Source organism: Geotrypetes seraphini, chromosome 4 (genome assembly GCF_902459505.1).
Source record: "Geotrypetes seraphini chromosome 4, aGeoSer1.1, whole genome shotgun sequence".
Classification (NCBI taxonomy): domain Eukaryota; kingdom Metazoa; phylum Chordata; class Amphibia; order Gymnophiona; family Dermophiidae; genus Geotrypetes; species Geotrypetes seraphini.
Window position 1 is genome coordinate 217,911,482 of NC_047087.1, and position 20,927 is coordinate 217,932,408.

General features: G+C 42.8%; 1 protein-coding gene across 1 annotated transcript in view; it reads right to left on the reverse strand.

Annotated features, from left to right (window-relative positions):
* TSPAN14 (tetraspanin 14) overlaps positions 1–20,927 on the reverse strand; it is a 204,613-nt gene that overhangs the window by 15,140 nt on the left and 168,546 nt on the right. The window contains exons 4-6 of the mRNA XM_033941676.1: positions 8,461–8,607; positions 6,938–7,108; positions 2,154–2,279 (exon numbers count right to left, since the gene is read on the reverse strand). Of these exons, the coding sequence (XP_033797567.1) occupies positions 2,154–2,279; positions 6,938–7,108; positions 8,461–8,607 (444 nt within the window). The remainder of the gene's footprint in view (positions 1–2,153; positions 2,280–6,937; positions 7,109–8,460; positions 8,608–20,927) is intronic.

A 20,927-nucleotide genomic window follows, 5' to 3' on the forward strand; every position in this document is an offset into this window, starting at 1 on the left:
ACAAATAAGGCATGATATAGGGGTATTAGGGTCTGAGGACTCCATCCCTACCAATTTTTAGGCAAAATGAGGTGTTTTGAGGGCGTTTGCGAACTTAGAAAAAATTTGGGAAATCCAAGATGACCCACCACAGCAGCGTTTTGGCACCAAAAAAATTGTTTTAAAACGCTTCAGGGCTGACCAAAAATAACTAAAAATAGGATTATAGAGAGGGAGAACAAAGCTCCAGCTGCACAAACAGTGAATTTACAGTTTTTAAGACCCCCATCCCTGATTTTCTCCATAGGCTGTCATAGCCTGTACTCACAGGGGGAAAGGGTGCTGCAGTCTGCTTCACTTCCTTGAAAGAATAGCTTTATCTGAAGGGATTTTCTGCCTTAATCCACCAGCCAGCTATCACACCGAAATCTTCGGGCTGCCAGTCAAACCTTAGTTGGACTGAACCTCCTCCCCCTCCCCCAAGGCTGCGACAAACGCTGGGAAGGAAGACAAAGCCACATCTGGCACCATGAGCGCCCCGAAGGACGTTATTAATGCCTAACAGCATGCGCTCAAGTTCCTGACCAAGTTAAGGAAGCAAGCAAATGCTGAAGGCCCAGAACCCTGAGCTGCACAAAGTATGCACCTGCCAGATGCAGACAGAGTCTGCTCCTCTCCAAGCAGACACAGCTAGTCCTGGAGCCATGTAAAAACTATAAACAACCCAAAATATTGCAAAAACACCACAAAAAAAATAAAGAAATAAAGGGAGAAGATCAGAATGACAACTTCATGCTCGCCTGCAGAACTAAAGGAAGAACTGAAGGGGGCAGCAGAGACCGGGAAGCTGTTATTGACATCTTCTGCAGTATGCTCATGAGTATCCATGGATAACCCTACAGTTCAGCATACCATTCCTATTACACTGGAAAAATATTTAGGCATTGCATTCTATAAGGACAGTCCAGTATCATGAAATAGAGAATTTCAAATATGTTCAACTTGATGAAAGGTAGGTACAGTTAGAAGCTGTTGGTCCACTGATCTTAAGGTTCATACCAGAGTACAAGGGGTGAAAAGTTTAGCTAAAATTAATGGAAACCTTGCATTGCGTATTCTATGGATAAGCATTAGTATCTTGAAAGGGTTCCTGAAAGAAACCACTAATTCTATAAATGGGGGCCCAACATTTAGGTACGAAGACCTATGTAATATACACACATAAAAGTCAATATTCTAGCTATGTGTTATTATATAACATAGCATCTATATGTGATGATGTGTAGTTTGATGGTGGGTATACATGGATGGAGCATGGAAAGGGGTACACAGCTGCATACTATTCATAGGATGCTATAAATTATATGCATTTTTTTAAAAAGCATTTTCACCAGCTCTATGGCTGGTGTAAGTGATTATGTCTAAATCATATGGATGTATTTGGTGCTGCTATGCTATAACAGTATCTGGATATAAGCACCCCTTTACAGAATTGCCCTCCATCTGTTTAAAGCTGATGTGCGTCCTACTATTGCCAGCATATTCCAATGTGTACTTGAAGCTCTACAGAGAGCTTTAGCTGCAGTAAGAAAAGATTTGGCCTGCTTTAACAATGCAAAATTGCTTTTGCATTCAATATACACTTATCCCTCCTTATTCGCGGGGGATGCGGGCAGACCATAGGCCCGAATACGGAAAAACTGCAAATAATTTTTTTAAGGTTATTTGCAGTTTTTAGAAAAAGCCTTCCGTTTTTATTATTGGAACCTAAAATAACTTTTCTACAGCGATTTCTGGCCAGGCAAGTAGCGATTTCTGGGCAGACATGCTGGGAAGAAGCCTTTCTCTCTATGGATGCTGGGAAGCAGCGTTTTTCTCAGTGCACACTGGAAAGCATGGAAGCAGCGAATTTGTGGGAGAAAGCATGGTAGCAGCGATTTTCAGAGTGAATGGTAAGCGATACACTTTTTTATCGGTACAGTAAAAGGAAAAAGAACTTTAATGATGATGTAATTTTGGGGGCAGAGTCAGCTTCCAAAAAATTGTGAATAAGCGAATCCGCGGATACGGAGGGAGAAGTGTACATACATTTAAAAAAAAAAAAAATGCAGAAAAGGGAAAAGATGCACTGTTTACACCCCCATCTAGTACTCCAATTCTGGAAAATTACTTACAGCTGGATCTGCCACACAGCAGGAAAAGGGAACACCACACTTCTCACGACTGTTGTTTATTCCAGTACAGTTGAAATATTCATTCAGGTCCCAGTCATCCGGTCCCCGAGCACCGCAGCACATGTTCTGAAAAAAATCATAAAGCAAGGGTGTACGACTCCAGATCTGGTTTCTGATATAAACAAACTATGCAAGAATGTAGTTCCTTTAACCCAGTGTCCCGCAAACTTTTTTATTGGGTGGCACAATAAACTCCCGGCTGTGACTGGAGGGCACCTGGAAATGTGTTGACATCAATGTGATGACGTCACGTGCATGCATGACGCATCACGACGCCTGTGCAAAGGCTCTCCAGATAGGGCCCTGAGCTACCAGTGAGGGGTGCTGGAGCAGGACAGGCACCGAGGAGAGGTGCGGGTGCCGGCTAACTCTACAGGACATGCCTCTCGCCGTGAGTAGCACATCCTGAAAGCAGTCAGCCAGTGCCAGACTCACTGTGTCACACTAGTGTGTCACAGCACACAGTTTGCAATACACTGCTTTAACCACATGCCAGTATTTTAAAATGAAAGCTCGCTTGGTGGCAAATGCTATGCAATGCCATGCAAACGGTCCCAGTCTCTGTTCCCCTCCCCCACTCCCTAGTGCTATCCGAATCCTGATTTAAATCAATTTGTTCGGGGACAAATCAGGACTTTCCCATCTCTCTCACCACTGCTGCTGCTGCTTCTCTACTCGCTGCAGGGATGGAGTCAACATTTGTACAGGCTTCTGGTTTTGCCCCCCCCCCCTTTGAATGTCACTTCCTGTTCTGTGGCTGAAACGGCAGCCTGCTCAAGTGCTGACTCCAGCCCCACAGTGAGTAGCTCCTTTTGCCGCTGCCGCTCTACAGAAGCAGCAGCATGAGTGTCGGGACAGGAAGGCAGAACAGAAAGGAGGCAAATGCTGGATCGGTGATGGGGGGTGATAGAGTCTGGATGGAAAGGGGCAGATGCTGGACTGAGAGGAAGAGGAGAGCAGACCATGGATGGAAAGAGGAGAGAAAAGAAAGAAGAGAGGAAGATGTTGGTCCTAGGGGGCGGAAGGGCAAGAGGGGAGAGAGAAGGAATAAGAGGAGAAGCTGAAAATGAGGAGGGACAGGGACATAGAGAAGCAGTGTTGGACATGGAGGAGGGAAGAGAGTCACTGATGGGTGCTGCAGGAAAGACTAAAATAAAAGGTAGAGAGGGGAGATGCTCAACATGGCAGGAAGATAGGGACAGAGACACAGAGGGCCATGGACAAATGCCAAACAGACCAGGAGACACTGGCAAAAAAGTTGAGAAAAGACAGAAGAAAGCAGAGGCTGGGATCAACACAATTACAAAAACTAAAAGACCAGACAACAAAGGCAGAAAATGAATTTTATTTTTTGTTTATTGATAGTAGTATTAAAGAACTAAATCAAATTGAAAAATCAATTCATATCAGTGAATCAAATCGAATCAGACAGCACGACCCCCCTCTCTAATACACACACACCTCATCATGGTTAGCTGGAGCACTGCAGAGATAGCATTCCCAGATCTTGGGGAGGGGGACCCCTTGTTGCAGACCTGATGCATGGCCCAATACTCTCACTGCAACCAACAGACCAGGAATGTTTCAGGTGGTAGAGAGTGGTTTAAAACAGAGGGAAAATTATCCAGGGGATTGTTGAACAAAGGCAAATAGCACTGCACCCCAGACCCACTTTCAACCGAGATGAGCCACGAGGGAGCCGTGGGGCCCAAAAAAGAAGAACCATTTCACAAATGACAAACATGGAATAAAACCTGAGAACACAGGAAAAGCCGAGCCATCCAGCAGGGAATATGGGGATGGCTCGCAGGCAGACAATCTGCTCTAGCAGCAGATGTGCTGATTTTTTTTTTTTTTTTGCAGAGGAACGCAACATTTGTTTTTCTGTAACATGGCTCTAATTACTTTCCATAATAAGCATGCGATATAGAAATCAGCTTATTTTGGCAAAAGACAATATGGTGGAAATAGTTCATTCCTATGAAACTTACACTTAAGATTCAGGCGGGAAGCAAGTCTGTTGAACAGTGCTCCAGAAAAATAACAGGAGAACAAAAAAAATTGCTTTATATATACTTAAAGGCAGAAATATGTGTTGGGATTACCCCAGGCTTAACTTCTTTTTGCAAATATTTCTACATACCTATTCCAAGCGCAGAAAAATCTCAGAGATCGAGAAGACCCTAAAGCACTAATGCTGGCTAGATTCTGCAAGGCTTTCAGACCTACCTCCTCAATGAAATTTAGTTTCTACCTTTTCTCCTTTATCCTGGTACAATTTATTAATTGTATTAAATGTATTAATAAATAAATGTATTACGGTAATTTTTTTGGTAGAAAATAAAAAGTTGTGCATCCTTTCCGAAGGTTGCATCCAGTCTGAAAAATATCCTTTCTCGTGATCAACTCTTCAGTTGTAAATATTGGGGGGGGGGGGGGGGGGTGTATATCAGCATGATGCCTGCAATATCAATTCATTTATTCATTCATTTAAGTTACTTGTGCATTTTGTATTAATGGGAAAACCCATCATAAACGACAGACTTAAATGCAAAGTAAAGCTGTACCCTCACACCTGAACCTCCCTTCTTACTTCTCAGCATACACCTTCCAGCAAACCTTCAAAGCCCCCAAAAAATTTAACTCAATCCCTAGCCTTCTCTAATACACCCTCCCCACCGCCAATCGCCAGACATATTCGCAGTGAGTCTCTACCATCCACTAGCCCACCCCACCCGATGTCCCTTCTACCATAGGTGTCTTACAGAAACCCTCACCTCTGACATTTAAAAAGCTGTGTGTGCGCCAAGGTATTGGGTGACTTTACTGTGTGAGTTGGAATGAGTGGGCATACATCAGGAGTGGAGAGTATCAAGCACATAGGAAAACATGGTATAGACATGTGTGTGAGAGACAGATTATTGTAACTCAATGTACCTGGGTCTTTCAATGGTCAGTCTGCAGAGGCTTCTGTTGATACAGAATACCGCTGCTAAGCTCATTTTCAGTAAGAGTAAATTCGATCATGTAACCCCATTGCTCAAGGAATTACATTGGCTTCCAGTGTATCTTAGAATTCAATTCAAGTGTGTTTCTATTGCATTTAATATTCTATTTGGCATCTTTATCAACCTGGTTCCTTTAGATTGGAATGTGCATAGATCTTCATCTCGCCAGGAGTTCACAAAAATTAAAACTTACATTTCCTTCCCTTAGGGGTAAAAACAGAACTTTCAAGAGATTCAGCCACTCTTTCATTTTCAAAGTAACTGAGCTCTGGAATGAGTTACCAAAGAGAGAGAAAGAGAAAAAGAGAGAGAGAGAGAGAGAAAGAGAGAGAGACACAGAGACAGACATGGAAGCATTTCTACTATATAAATTGGCACTTCTATTTAAGTGCGCTGATGACATGGCCTGGGCATTAATTCTTTATCGGTATCTTGCCCAAAATGCAATTATAGAATGCTAGTGTAATTTGGCCTGGGCCTGCCTCAGTTTAGGTGTGCAGAACACCAAGGCACCAAATTATATAATCACTTTCTATGAGATCAAGTGTGGATGGAAGTAGTGGATGACTTCGGAATTGTTTTGAGTGACTGACCGGGGGAGGGAGGGGATCAGTATGAAAGGTGAGCAGGTGTGAGGGCAATGAGTGCATGGTTCAGTCTTCTCCCCATTCACTGCCCCATTTCCTGATGGGCTGCACTTCTTCCCCGCTGCTCTTTTCTTTCCTCCTCCTGTGCCTTCCTTCACCCTAGCTAGGCTCCACAGCTCCCCAGAATCAGGTGGGGCTCAGGCTTCCCCGTGCTGCTTTGTCTTTAGGGTCTGATTTGTGGTACAAATTTCCTGGCACTGCTTCAGATTTAGCAGGATCTGCTTGGGTTCTCTACCTGCCACACAACTCGGACCCTCTAAAGCCACTGTGGACTGTATGTTGTAGAGGTCTGCACGGGAACGGGGATCGCGGGAATCCCCCCTAAATCACAGGAGTCCCACGGGGACCCCCCTCTGGCCCATGGGACTCCCACGGGGACCCCCCTCTAGCCAACGGGACTCCCACGGGGATGGAAGTCTTTGGAAGCAGGGTTCGTCCATATAATATAATGGACACATCAGCCTTAGTAAAAGAGGGGGTTTATAAGTTAATTACCTGAATAGAAAACAAAAAAAGGGTTCCACCAAAGAGATTCCACAAGGAAAACAGCAGCACAAACACAAAAGAAACTATGGAATTGATGATCCTGTCAGAAGTAATTGCTACTTTTTATGGGGACGGGCGGGGATGGAGGTAATTCCTTGCGGAGATGGGTGGGGACGGAGAGGATCCAGACGGAGAAGGGTGGGGACGGAGAGGATCCTGACGGAGAAGGGTGGGGACGGAGAGGATCCTGACGGAGAAGGGTGGGGACGGAGAGGATCCTGGCGGGGATGGGTGGGATTTCTGTCCCCGTGCAACTCTCTAGTATGTAGCACCATGTGCGTGCATAGACCATACCCCAAATGAAAATACATCTGCATTTTAACAACTTTCCCATGATATGTTGTATGTGATACGATTCCTAAAAACAAAATGGCATTTTTCCACTTAATTACTCATATTTAAAATCTGTGTGGTTGCCATATTAGTCCATTTCTTTTTTAAAAATTTTTATTTCTTATTCAGGAAAGAAAGGAAAACCAATTGCAAAGCTGGTTAAGTCCCCTGTAGTACATAAGGATCTTACTGCTTTTTGCAGGGAGTCAACGAGGTTCTGCAGGTCAATGTCATCTCGATAAGCCTTTACATTGTTCTCGAAGAACTCCTTAACCCTCTCTCGAACCCAGTCTTGGAACAGGAAGGCAAGTACAGCTGCTGCCAGCTCCAGGAAAAAAATAATCACAATGGCACCACAAAACTGTAAGAAATAAAAAAAGGAAGAAACGTAAAGGAGAAAATGCTGAAGGATAGAAAAGAATCAAATGGCTCACAGGGTCGCCCAAGGGTAGGGTTGCAATGTGGCTGCAGAAAAAGAGGGGACAGATTGAGACATCTGTTTTTTACCTCCAATGAAAACAATGGAAGTAAAACCCGGATGTCTCAATTCTTTCCCCTTTTTCTAGAGCTATATAGGAACCCTACCCAAGGGTATCTGAAACCCTAAGTAAATACTCAGTTGTGCATCACCCATCAAAGGGAAGCTCAAGGCCCTTCACCCATGTTCAGCATCTCCCTTTCCCTAAATGTACCTCCTTGTGTCCAGCATCTCTCCTCTCCCCACCCTCTAAATACTGGGATGTCGTTATATCGGGCAATAATCTGTTTAGGAAAGACAGGGTAGGAAGAAAAGGAGGGGGAAGTAGCATTATATGTTAAAGATCATAGCAAAACCACACAATTACAGGATCTGCAGGGCAAGGAAGAAGCACCGTGGATCAATTAGGAAAGAGAGAATGGTAAATATATTTACACTGGTGTGATGTACAGGCCTCCTTCAGAGATAGAAGAAGTGGACAGAGATTTAATAGTAGACATTCAGAATATATCTAAAAAAAAGGGGAAGTTTTACTAGGGGAAGGGGTAAAACGCGGACCTCACGGACCTGACAGACCTGGCGGATCTAAACCCGTACGGCCTTAAAAATCTGAGGTCCGTGTCGGTCCTGTCCCTGCCGCTTGTAATTTCTGTCACTGACAGACCTTGATGAGATTTTAGCGCTGACGGATCCATCTCAGCATAGGGAGGGAAAAGTGTTAGGATCCGTCAGCGCTAAAATCTCATCGAGGTCTGTCAGAGCCAGAGACTCGTGCTGGAGTTCGGAGACTTCTTTTCCATAACGCACGTCCAAAACCTATGTCCCCGCTCTTTTGGCTTCTGCTCTGCCGCTCCAGCACTAGTCTCTGGCTCTGACAGACCTCGAAGAGATTTTTAGCGCTGACGGATCCTAACACTTTTCCCTCCCTATGCTGAGACGGATCCGTCAGCGCTCAAATCTCATCAAGGTCTGTAAGCGACAGAAACTACAAGCGCCACGGACACGGACCTCAGATTTTTAAGGCCGTACGGGTTTAGATCCGCGAGGTCCGTCAGGTCCGCGTTTTACCCCTTCCCTTTTACTAGCACCTAGGACAGCTTAATGAAAGAACACCCTTAGATGCCTAACCCTAGGTTAAAAAAACAAAGATTTTGATATTCAAGCAGGTGACATACAGAGAGCAAGTCACAAATCAGTCAGGTAAAAATTTTAAAGCAGCTTCTTTTAGCACTTACAAATTTCAGCAAGCAGATGTTTTCACGCAAGGCTCCGACACAACCAGCAAATCCTAGTGTAAACATCACCACACCCACCACCAGGACAAGCCACACAGGGTCAAACCCATGGAGACGAGTGACCTTTGTGATATCCGATAACACGCCCTGGAAAAACAATGACAACAAAAAACAAACAAACAGGATAAAAGAAGTTTGTTTACTGAAAACATCTGTTTGCTTTCTCTGCCTCCTTGCTTCCAACTACAAAGGAGCCACTCCTAAGTATGTGAAACAGGTCATCATGCAAGGTTTTTTTTTTTTTTGTTACTGTTCTTTTGTTTTTACTTTAAAGCAGGGGTGTCCAACCTTTTGGCTTCCCTGGGCCGCATTATCCGAAAAATTTTTTTCTGGGGCCGCACAAATGTGCAAACGCTGCAGCAAGACAGAGGAGGGAGCCGGAAAGACGGTAAACATCTGGGGTCAACAGAGGAAAACACTGCATCGCTCTTGACCGGGGCCACACAAAATACTTAACGGGGCCACAGGTTGGACACCCCTGCTTTAAAACATGAAAGACATTTAAAAAATATATTTTTTTTTTAACTTGAATCATCTACAGTTCCACGTGAGGTACAACAAAATTATTTTTTTAAAAAAAGCAAACTAGTAAACAAAACAATATTAACACCACAAAATTTTAAATAAACTAGAAATATAAATAACATGATAGTCACTGTTTATTACAGGTATGGTCAGAATGAATCTTCTACCACTTTTTCACTTAGGGCACTCTGCAGTTCTTTGTGATAATACAGTTGGCTAGGTCCTATTATTAAGGATTTTAAATATTTACACAAAGAGAGAGAAGTGCAGAATGGCCGAGGGCAGGTAGGATGTGTGTGAAAGAGACAGGGCAGAGTGACTGAGGGCAGATGGGAGAGAGAGAGAGAGAGAAAAAAGGACAGGTGGGATGTGTGTGAAAGAACTTGCCCATAGTGACCAATGAGATTTCATATTTTATTTTCCTAGAAAAAAAAAGAGATGAAACTTCATTAGTTACTAATGACAAATTTTGTGGAGGTCTTCCTTTTCTCCTTTTCTTATAAATAGGCCCCATCTAAGCATCATTGTTCATTTTCACTCAGTTTGTAAGCATGGCACACCACCTGTCAAGGGGCCAGTTTATACGAGACTGAAATATAACAGATCATGTCAAGTGTGTCTCGGTCTGTACACCAGTTGCAGTGACCTGTATTTGTTATGTATGTTGCCTAGTTAGTTACTATTTAACAATAAAATGACCATTTCAAAATCTCTGCTGCTCAGAGCTCATGGGTAATCAGTTGAAAATATTTCGATCTAGGGCGGGGGTGTCAAAGTCCCTCCTCGAGGGCCGCAATCCAGTCAGGTTTTCAGGATTTCCCCAATGAATATGCATGAGATCTATTTGCTTACAATGCTTTCTAATCTAGGGGGTGCTTGGCTTAAAGAAGTTGAGAAATACTGCTCTAAGTCACCCCCATACTGCTGAGACGGGAGACTTGGCTTTAAAGCCAAGATACCGCAGACCAAGTCCAAATTCTGCTCAAGGCCCACTCCTACCTGGATTTCCGAAAAATACTCAAAATTCATTTATTCCACGCTCAAAATCCCTAATTCCCTCTCTTCCACTTCTCTCACCCCTCCCTCAAACGACCCTACTCTCCCGGTCCCCCCCCTTTTTTGATTCCCCCCATCTCACTACCTCCAATGACCTGTACAACCCTCCCCCCCCCTCTCATGCTCACCTTAACCACCTCATTGCTTGTAATTATGATCAATTGTAAGTTCTTGTTAAATTTTGGGTTCATAGACAAAATCGCGCGAGACAACGGCGCGCCGACAATTGAGCGCAGACAACTGAGCGCAAGGTTGACGGCGCGCCAAAGAAAAGCACTATTATAAAGGGTTCCGACGGGGGGTGTTTGTGGGGAACCCCCCTACTTTACTTAATAGACATCGCGCTGGCGTTTTGGGGGGGTTTGCGGGGTTGTAACCCCCCTCATTATACTTGAAACCAAACTTTTTGCCTGTTTTTTAGGGAAAAAGTTCAGTTTTAAGTATAATGTGGGAGGTTACAACCCCCCAAACCACCCACAACGGCAGCGCGATGCCTGTTAAGTAAAGTGGGGGGGGTTCCCCCCCACGCCCCCTGTCAGAGCCCTTTAAAATAGTGCTTTTCTTCAGCACACCATCAACCTTGCGCTCAGTTGTCTGCGCGCCGTTGTCTCACACGATTTAGCCCCGTCACCAAATTTTGTTGTGAAAACTCCCCTCCTCATGCTCACCTGAATATCTACATTTCTTGTAATTCTAGTTTATTGTAATTTCTTATTAAACTTTGTTTAATTGATGTGAACCACCTAGAACTCCCTGGGTATGGCGGTATGCAAGAATAAAGTTATTATTATTATTACTCAGGATGAGATGGACAAAAAGAAACTAACCACGTTTGGATGAATTTACTCCAATCCAAAAGGAAAATATATACTAATTTGGAATTAAGATTACAGTAGTGAATCAGCTAAGGTGTTACAAGATTCTTAAATTAAGTTAACAGTGCAAATATAGAAAGAACACCAAATTTTAATGCAACCAGTGTAGTTTATTGCACAATATTATTGACTGAGGTCTTAAATGAATAAATATGAATATTAAAACCAATTAAAATTTATTTTATTTAATTTATTTATTTAAAACACTTGTAGCCCGCATATCCAGCATCTATGTAGATGACAGCATCACTTTTAAAAAGTTATAAACAATTAAAAACTTTTTAAAATGGTTAAAAAAATGTTACTTTGTTTAAAATACACTATAGCCTAATACTGGATTCAGTTTCTTTACAATGATGCACTTTTTTTTCCCCCTAGTCTCAACATCATTAGAGCAGACAGTCCTGTATACCAGAGAGAGAAACTCATTTCCATACAGAGGGAAAGGAACAGTAAGCATATCAACCACACACGGAACACAACAATCAAATGGAGATGAATGCCATTGTGAACATTTCTATAATGCCACTTGGTGAAATAGAGATGAAGGTTTTGCAAAAAAGGCTTGTCTTTTGCGCCCTCCCCAAACATCTTTTCAACACATGGGTTGATCTATTCAAGTTTACAAGGAAATTAAAAACAGACTATTTTTCAACACAAACAGCATGCAGTATAGACCTATCCATTGTAAAAAGAAATAGCAAATGCGTTCAATTCTGGTCTCTTTATCTCAAAAAAGATATAGGGCTCCTTTTACTAAGGTGCGTTAGGGCCTTAATACGCAGAATAGTGCTTGCTAAATTGCTGCACGTTATTCTAGAAGCATACCGCGCGGTTTAGCGTGCGCTAATTTTGTGCGCGCGCTAAAAAACGCTAGTGTACCTTAGTAAAAGGAGCCTATAGTGGCGCTAGAAAAGGTTCAAAGAAGAGCGGCCAAGATGGTAAAGGAGATGGAACTCCTCTCGTATGAGGAAAGACTAAAAAGGTTAGGGCTCTTCAGCTTGCAAAAGAGATGGCTGAGAGGACATATGATTGTAGTCTACAAAATCCTGAGTGGAGTAGAACGGGTACAAGTGGATCGATTTTTCACTCCGTCAAAAATTACAAAGACTAGGGGACACTCAATGAAGTTACTGGAAAATACTTTTAAAACCAATAAGAGGAAATTTTCTTTTCACTCAGAGAATAGTTAAGCTCTGGAACGCATTACCAGAGGTTGTGGTAAGAGCGGATAGCGTAGCTGGTTTTAAGAAAGGTTTGGACAAGTTCCTGGAAGAAAAGTCCATAGTCTGTTATTTAGAAATACATGGGGGAAGCCACTGCTTGCCCTGGATTGGTAGCATGGAATATTGCTTCTCCTTGGGTTTTGGCCAGCTACTAGTGACCTGGATTGGCCACCGTGAGAATGGGCTACTGGGCTTGATGGACCATTGTTTTGACCCAGTAAGGCTATTCGTATGTTCTCAAGGCAATATCAATACTCTTGTACATGCAATCGAAAACTGGTTCTGAAAGACGTGGAGAAATTAGAACAAAATATTAAGGTCTTCCACAATATTACGAGAGAAGGGAAAGCCATCCAAATTTTGAGCAGGAGCACAACTATTTTCGTTAAGCCAGCAGATGAAGTTTTTGCATTTTGAACTTTTTTTATTTTATGATGGGGTGCTGTAAAGTTTTCAGCCCAACCAACCAACTTCCTAAATTCTAAGTATTTTGCCACTGTTGCTGCAAAGTGTTATCTTATTTCATTCAGTGCCAACTTGCAGAAACAAAATTCTCTGTTTTGACATTGTTTCAGATCATTGATTGAACCATATCCACGTCATTCTCTTCTTGGTTGGGCCACCTCTCATATTTGACTGCAAACTGTTCTTCACAATTGCATCTCAGACAGCTTCCTTGCAGTGCTGCACCAGCTTAACTCACTTTGTCTACCTTTAACCATCTTTACTAACCCTTTAAAACTACCCTAAACCTTATAATTATTTTGGGCTATTTATGTAGATGCCCAGTCTTCCAATTTCCTAAGGTTTTCCTGCAGTTTTTCACAGTCTGCATGCATTTTAACAACTTTGAACAGTTTAGTGTCATCTGCAGATTTAATCACCTCACTTGTAGTTCCAATTTAGAGATAGAACTGGTCCCAGTACAGATCCCTGCAGCACACCACTATTTACCCTCATCCATTTACAAAAAGGCCATTTAACCCTACCCTTTGCTTTCTGTCCAATAACCAATTCTTAAACCACAATTCAACATTGTCTCCAATGAATAATCAATGAATTAAGCTAGTAACAGTAATACATCTGTGTAACAGTAATACATCTGTGTAATAGAAGTGCACACTCATGCAAGACAGCCCATCATGAAAATCAGCTCTCTCCACATCATCTAAACCAGTGTTCTTCAACCTTTTTACACCTATGGACCGGCAGAAATAAAATAATTATTTCGTGGACCGGCAAACTACTAAGACTGAAATTTTTTTTTAAAAACCTTCGCCGCCCCGTCCCCGCAAGCTCGGTCCCACAAACCATCTGATCCCATCCGCACAAGCCTCAAATAGTTATGATTTTATATTGAACATATTTTATTAAAGTATAAAAAGAAACAATATTCTATACAATTGTCATTTTATAAATACAAATAATACAGGGCAAAGATCAACAAAACCCCTGTCTCCCCTTCCCTTCACATATATCCCCTCTACTATCAAGAAAACTGAATAAGCCAAATTATTACAGAATGCTACACAAATATCATGTAACAGAATACCACAGTCACACATGACAGGAATGGTGTTAGGGGAGTGGAACTAGGGCAACTGCCCCCTGGTCATAGAGAGCCCTAAGCCAGCTGGAAGCTAAAGAAGCACTGTCTGGGCTTTGCACTCCCCAGTTATGTCTAGCAAGATACATATTTCAAATCTGATATATTTGAATCACAAGATAGAAATAAAATTATTTTTTTCTACCTTTTGTTGTCTCTGGTTTCTGCTTTCATTGCCTTTTCACTCTCTTCCAGCCAGTGTCTGCCCTAAGAACATAAGAATCGCCACTGCTGGGTCAGACCAGAGGTCCATCATGACCAGCAGTCCACTCACGCGTACCATGGCCCAGTACAGTGGCATGATAACCTTCTCTGTCTCTTCAGTCCAGCATCTGCCCCTTCCATTCACTGTCTGTCTTTCCCTGCCATCTCTCCTCCTGCCCCCCCCCATTTGGTCTGGCATCCATCATCTTCCTTCTGTTCCCCTCATGGTCTGGCATCTCTGTCCTTCCCTCCCCCCTGTGGTTTTTAGCATCTCTCTCTTCTCATTTCCTTCACTCAGATCTGATATCATTCTCTGCTCTCTCTTCCCTTTTCTTCTCTGGTCTTCTCTATTTTCTGCCTCCATCTAAATTAAATTCTTTCTTACTATTTAGTCCCATTTCCCTCTTTTCACTGTGTCTACTCACAGCTTGTCACCCCTTTCCCTCACCCCTCCATTATCTTACTATTTTCTTCCCCCTTTATTTATCTCCTCCTTCCATCCAGTATGTGTTCTTTCCCCACTTCCATTCAGCATCTGCTCTCCCCTCTCAACTGACATCCATCTGCCTTCTGCTCTCTCTCCCTTCTTCCCACTTCCATCATCTGTCCCCTTCTCTCTCTCATCTCCTCCATTTCATCATCTGCCCCTTTTCTCTCTATCCTCCCCCCCCCAACTTCCATCATCTGCCCCCCTTCCCCTCACCTTTGCAGGTCACTTTCTTTCCCCTGAGTGTGGCTCATGTCAGAGGGGAAGCTTTGGCTGAGCAGAACTACTTGCAAGGAACAGTGTAACTTACTTGATTGATGTCGATGCTGGGGCTCGTTGCCGTTTGAAGGAAAAAAAAAAGGGACCTGCAAAGGCGAGAGGAACGGAGACCTCCAGGAAGCTGCTCTTTGCCTTCCTTCAGCGGCCCAAGAGTCCAGACCATCAGCGGCAGCTCTGTTTGCTTTTAACTTCGGCACAGAGCTGCCCCTAAGCAATAGTTTAGCGCGGTTTCATGAGGCAGCTTCGGGGCCTTTGCTAGGCCGGCCCGCTTCGATGATGCGATGTGGGCCGGCCTAGCAAAGGCCCCGAGGCTGCCTCATGAAACCGCGCTAAACTACTGCTTAGGGGCAGCTCTGTGCTGAAGTTAAAAGCAAACAGAGCTGCCGCTGGTGGTCTGGAGGTGAGGAGACAAGGCAGGAGGCAAACGCGGTGGAAGGCAGGAGTCCCGGTACAGCGACTGCAACAGGAAGTTGCAAGTCAGCTGACGCCGGCCTTTTGTTGCTGCGGGGACCGAATCCTTCGCGGACCGGCAAGATTTTTTTGCGGACCGGCGGTTGAAGAACTGTGATCTAAACAATGGCGAGAATATCACTGCAGAGCCCAATGATCTCTTATCATTTGCTCTAATTTTGGATGTGCTAATCTATGCTAAGTACATGGCCACAAGATGGCAGCCAAAGCCTACTTTTTCAGGGTTGCAGAAGTGAGGAGGAGGAAGAGGAGAACATAAGAATTACCATATTGGGACAGACCGAAGGTCCATCAAGCCCAGTATCCTGTTCCCAACAGTGACCAACCCAGGTCCCAAGTACCTAAGCTAGATCCCAAGGAGGGCAAGATTAATTTTCACTGGCAGGAATACACAGTGGAATCTAGACAAGTGTATGCTAGCTGATGATAGCCTGCAGTCTAGAGTAACCCTAACAGACATTCTGTGTGAAATTTTTGCATCCTTCAATGTCCAATCAAAATACAGGTAGTACACGTTCCAGGAAAACAGATATTAAAAAAATAACTAATCTACTCCCTGATGTATTTAAAGAATTATTTCAAATAATTTTAGGAGCTGATATAACTCAAGAAAGGAAAGTACATACAAAAAATATGCATGATGCTGTGCTTGCTGTGGTACCATTTTCAGAACTTTTTTGACTTATGGGGCCCTTTTACTAAGTTGCGGTAAGCACCAATGCATGCTAACTGACCCGATTCACAAAACAGCCTACCACGTGTTTTTCCCCTCGATTGCCCATTTTCCGATCTGGCTATGCAAATTAGTAAAACCCCATGCAAAATAGCCAAGCGATTGATTTACTTACATTTGCTTGGCTATTTTGCATCAGGTTTTTTACAATACTACTTTTGCAGGATTGCGGCAGTGAGAAGGAGGAGGAGGAGGAGGAAGAGGAGAACATAAGAGTTACCATACTGTGTTACCGACAGGTCTGCCTAGTTGTTTTTTTTCATTTGCACACATATTGGGTCTACTTGGTGGTCTGTTTGTTTTTTGCATATTAATGGTCCCAAGAAAGAGTAGGCCACTTCAGATGAAGTTAATGGACATCAGTGCCAGAAATACCACGGGAAAAATTCAGACACCCCTAGGAAAGGAGGACCTACCTGTGCTGTTTGTCTGTTGAGAGAGATCATAAGCTCTATGGAGTTGGGACCAACTCTCCAAAGCCTGATGTCCAGCGCTGCGTACATCTAGGAGCACTTTAGAAAAGATAAGTAGTAGCTGAAAAGGGCCACTAGTATAAATTCTGAGAGGTTGAGGGGAGAAGTGCCTGCGACATAATCCCAGGGCATAGAAAAAATGTCAGCCGCAGAAGCAGGAGATACAGTGCCCACTTCGTGAACCAAGCAGCTGATATTAAAGCTAGATCCTCAAACTAAGATAAACAAGGAGGGGGGAAAATAATAATAATAATAATAACAACAGTTTATATACCGCAATACCGTTAAATTCTATGCGGTTTACAAAAGATTAGTGGAGTACAAATTGAGTTGACTGCTATGCTCCCTCGAAAGTCTGAACTTTAGGGCTCTCATGGCATGGAACCTACCTGCAAAAGACCTCATAGGAGATAAAATGTATGAGAAGGCCGACATGTACATCTCCCTAACTTTGTACTAAGAGATCCAGCCTCCCCTGGCTGGAGAACCCCCAATCTGAATCAACTTCAGGAGCATATAATGTGCCAAAAAAGTGACTGACATAGCCTATGCTGTTCTCAATGACTAAGATACCACCCAGCAGAAAAAAGAGCAAATACTGCAAAGTTTGTACTGCTGAAAGTGCAGACTTGTAGGTAGTCCCAGATACTGGAATAGTATGCTGGACCTGCGCTGCAAGTGGGAAAAATTGGAGAAAAAACTTCAAACAGCCAGACCTGTGCATGTGACAGACACCAAGAAAACTCCTCAACTTCCCAAGAGAAGTACAAGTATTACCCAGACTATGGATAACGTAAAAACCCAGAAAATAGTTGCCCTCCTTCTGCACTAGGACTTCTCTGCTGCGTGGAATGCCTCCTCAATGTAGCCATTGGCACGTCAAGTCTATATGTGATATGGTGTAAGCCCCACTCTCGGAGACTTACTGCATGCTGTAAAGTGCAACCACCAAGACCAAAAGCTGCCCAATGCACATTCTCGAGTCCAATTAACTGATCACCACGGGAACTAAATAAAAAATGCAGCACTACTGCCAACACGCAAAAGGTCCAAACTTGACCCACCAAATGTTCAGGCCTTCCCAAAACTGGGAAATTCAAACTTGCCATTGTGCGGAAAAATACGGTGTGGCTGCCGCCTGCAAAACACTCGGACCTCCCCAGTAAAGTACCTCGCACTTCAGACCGGCACAAAGTCTAAAATCCTGCATGGGTACACCTCTGATGATCCTACTTTCCCTCCCCCCCCCCCCCCCCACCGACTTCTGAACAGAAGGCATTCGCCACAAAGAAAGAAAACTCAAGGGCAGCTACCTGACTTGGCCCTTCAGAGGAGGAAAGGGGATTGGGAGGGGGGCTTCCCAAACTGACAACTCTGTCTGCGAGCTGCCAATGAGATACAGCCAATCAGAGAATCAACCAAGCAGCAAACGAAATAGCCAAATCTAACAAATATAGTCACTGCGATAAAGGCAGATTTAAAGCACACATACCTGGTTGACTGCTTTTCTCCAAATGCCTCCAGTCCATTGCACCCCCTCTGGGTTTAGAAAGCGATAGATAGAGATATCATGTTTTTTCTTTTATCGTGAAGAGGGAGGTAGGTGTGCCAGACAATGCCAAATAGGGCTACAGGGGATGGGTAGGGAACTGGCACCACCAGCTATACCCTGACCTAAGAAGCCTAATCCCCTCGCTCAACTGAGTTATCATAGCCAAAACAGAAGCTTAGCCAAGCCTGGAGCCAGTCCTAACCCTGGGAGCAACATATGAAACCAGGAGCAGATGAGAGACCATCAATCTGCCTGCGGAGATAGAGAATACTGGGTTACCAGTGAGCATACCATCCTATATATGATGGTATGTTTCAGCAAACAAGACCCCTAGCGGCCCCACCCGCTCACATTTTCCTCTCCCCCCCCTGCTCTCACCCCCCTTTTCAGCTCCTCTCTTCCCCGTCTTCAACAACCTCCCGCCATCCTCTGTCAATTTCGGTTTTACTTGTTAATGAATTGTTTTATTTGTTTGTAAATCTGCTTGAAAACGTAGATCCTTTTTAATTGATGTAAACCGCCTAGAACTCGCCGGGTATGGCGGTATATAAAAAATAAAATTATTATTATTATAAAGCTCAGCTTGGTGCTCTCTATCTCCGCCTATTGGTGGATGGATACAACCCACTAGTCTCTGGATTCATCTGCTGCTGACGACAAGGAATGTTACTACTATTTGGGTTTCTGCCAGCTACCTGTGACCTGGATTGGCCACTGTTGGAAATAGGATGTTAGGCAAGATGGACCATTGATCTGACCATTTGTAGCCTGGAGATTTTGACTGATATTCAAATGAAAGGGTTGAATTAGACTATTCATTGTAAAAAATGTATTTTTATAAAATTAAAGCTATTAAATTAGATTTGTGATTCCCCCCCAACCCCAAGGATCTTCAAGCAATAATGCTATATTTTCATGATTAGACTATTGCAACATTTCATATTTAGTGCTTCCAAATAGATCATTACCGAGACTTCAATTGCTGCAAAATAATTCTTTTTTTGTTAAGATTTTTACATTGTCTCCCTAACTGTACTCGAATTCAATTCAAATTGTGTTATTTTTAAAGATTTTATATAGGCAAGCTCCTTCGTATTTGAGATCATATCCGATATTAGAACTGAAAATGTATTCTTTCCATTCTGTTTATAAAAATCAAACACAGTTACCACCTATTCAGAATGCTAGATAAAAAAGGATTATTTAAGTGTTTATTCATGTAATTGGCACCACAGATCTGAAAGAGTTGCCCGGGGGTACAAATTTCACCTATCTCTACCCATTCCTACTAGAATTTAACCCAATCCCACTAAGACCCATACCATACCCATCCATCCCTACAGAAGTCAACACTACTACTTGCTCACTCCAAGCCCTCTGTTTCCTCTCAATCCAATAGCTTCCCAAGGCTTTTTGGATGATATTCACTATTCAACCAATCAGCATTTCAAGCCTGGCTGTTCTCTGGGGATTCCAAGTCTCACTCTGGTGCTCCAATTACCTCTCTGTGTGTTCCAAGCCTCATTTATTGTATCACCAGAGATTTTTACTACACTCCTGCAGGAATCCCGTGGCAACTCTTTCCATCTCCTTGGGGGAACACATTTTTTTAGAATAAATTATGTAATGCTTTGACCTGTAATGTTTTTATATTTAAAGGCTGGATATTTCATTTTACACATTGTATAAGTCAAGATTGTGACATTATTATTGCAATTCTCATATGGAACTGCTAAGAACTTAGTTTGTGCAAAATATAAGAATAGAAATTATTATTATCTCGGACTTCAATCAATTAACTTTATACCCAAATGGATCTGAATTCTTTAGGAGGAAGCTTACCCAGACTTCTTTCTTTGTGCCACCGACATAAATCTGTGGGGTTTTTTTTATAGCACACAGAATCTAGTTAAAGCCAGTAAAATAGTACATCCAATTAAAAAAAAAAAAAGAGTCCTGTCAAACTGAACTAGGTACACTATCTCACATACCGTATTCTAACCTAACAGGATTTTGGAATGATGTATGTGAGTGACAATGTACTGTTTTTAATAGCGGTGAAAATTTGTCATAAAATTGCTATGTGGAAGGCCCTTGGGCTCCTATATACCTTTCCCAAAAATGATTCCTTAATGTTTTCTGTTAGTGTCATTGGCTATGAAATTAATTTTGCAAAATTGGAAAGACAGCACAATGACAGACAAAACATGTTGTGGAAATTGGTCTCTCCTTGGTGTCTCTGTTACTCATAAATATGAAGCAGTAGCTATACAAAAGAAACCATCATTCATTTAAATGTAGCCACATTTAGGCCGCATTTGATAAATGTCTTTCAAATTAACTACCGTACTCGTGACCGCACTGTGAATATTGTTTGGATGGTTGTCTGTGCTGTTATGAAACTTAAAATAAAGATATTGAAACAACAACAAAAAAAAAGCATAGAGCACGTTGTGGATTCAAGCGCCAACAAAATCCTACTTTAATGCATTTTGAACTGTATTTCTTTTTAGACAGCAGAAATGGGAAAAATGTACAATGGTGTGGAGGCTTTTACAAAAGCACTGTAAATGGTAAGCCAAGCGACACCATGAATAGAACATTAACAGAACAAAAGTATAAAAGTGCTGAAAATGCAGCCTGGAGAGGAACTGTATACCATGGCAGGAAGCGCATGTTGTCAATGGACACTCATGCTCCATCCATTAATGGTTTACAAATATTTATCCTGATCTGTCAAAGAACCGTTGCCTACAAAACTCAGCCAACCTCACAGAAGCACAGATTCAATTTATATCCAGAATTCATTTTGGCAAAAACAGTGGCATGTAAACTAGAACAGCGCTTCTAGAAAGTATGTCGCACTGTCAACAATGAACAGCAGAGCGTAGCGTGGGCCTATGTTCTCTAAGCTGAACAC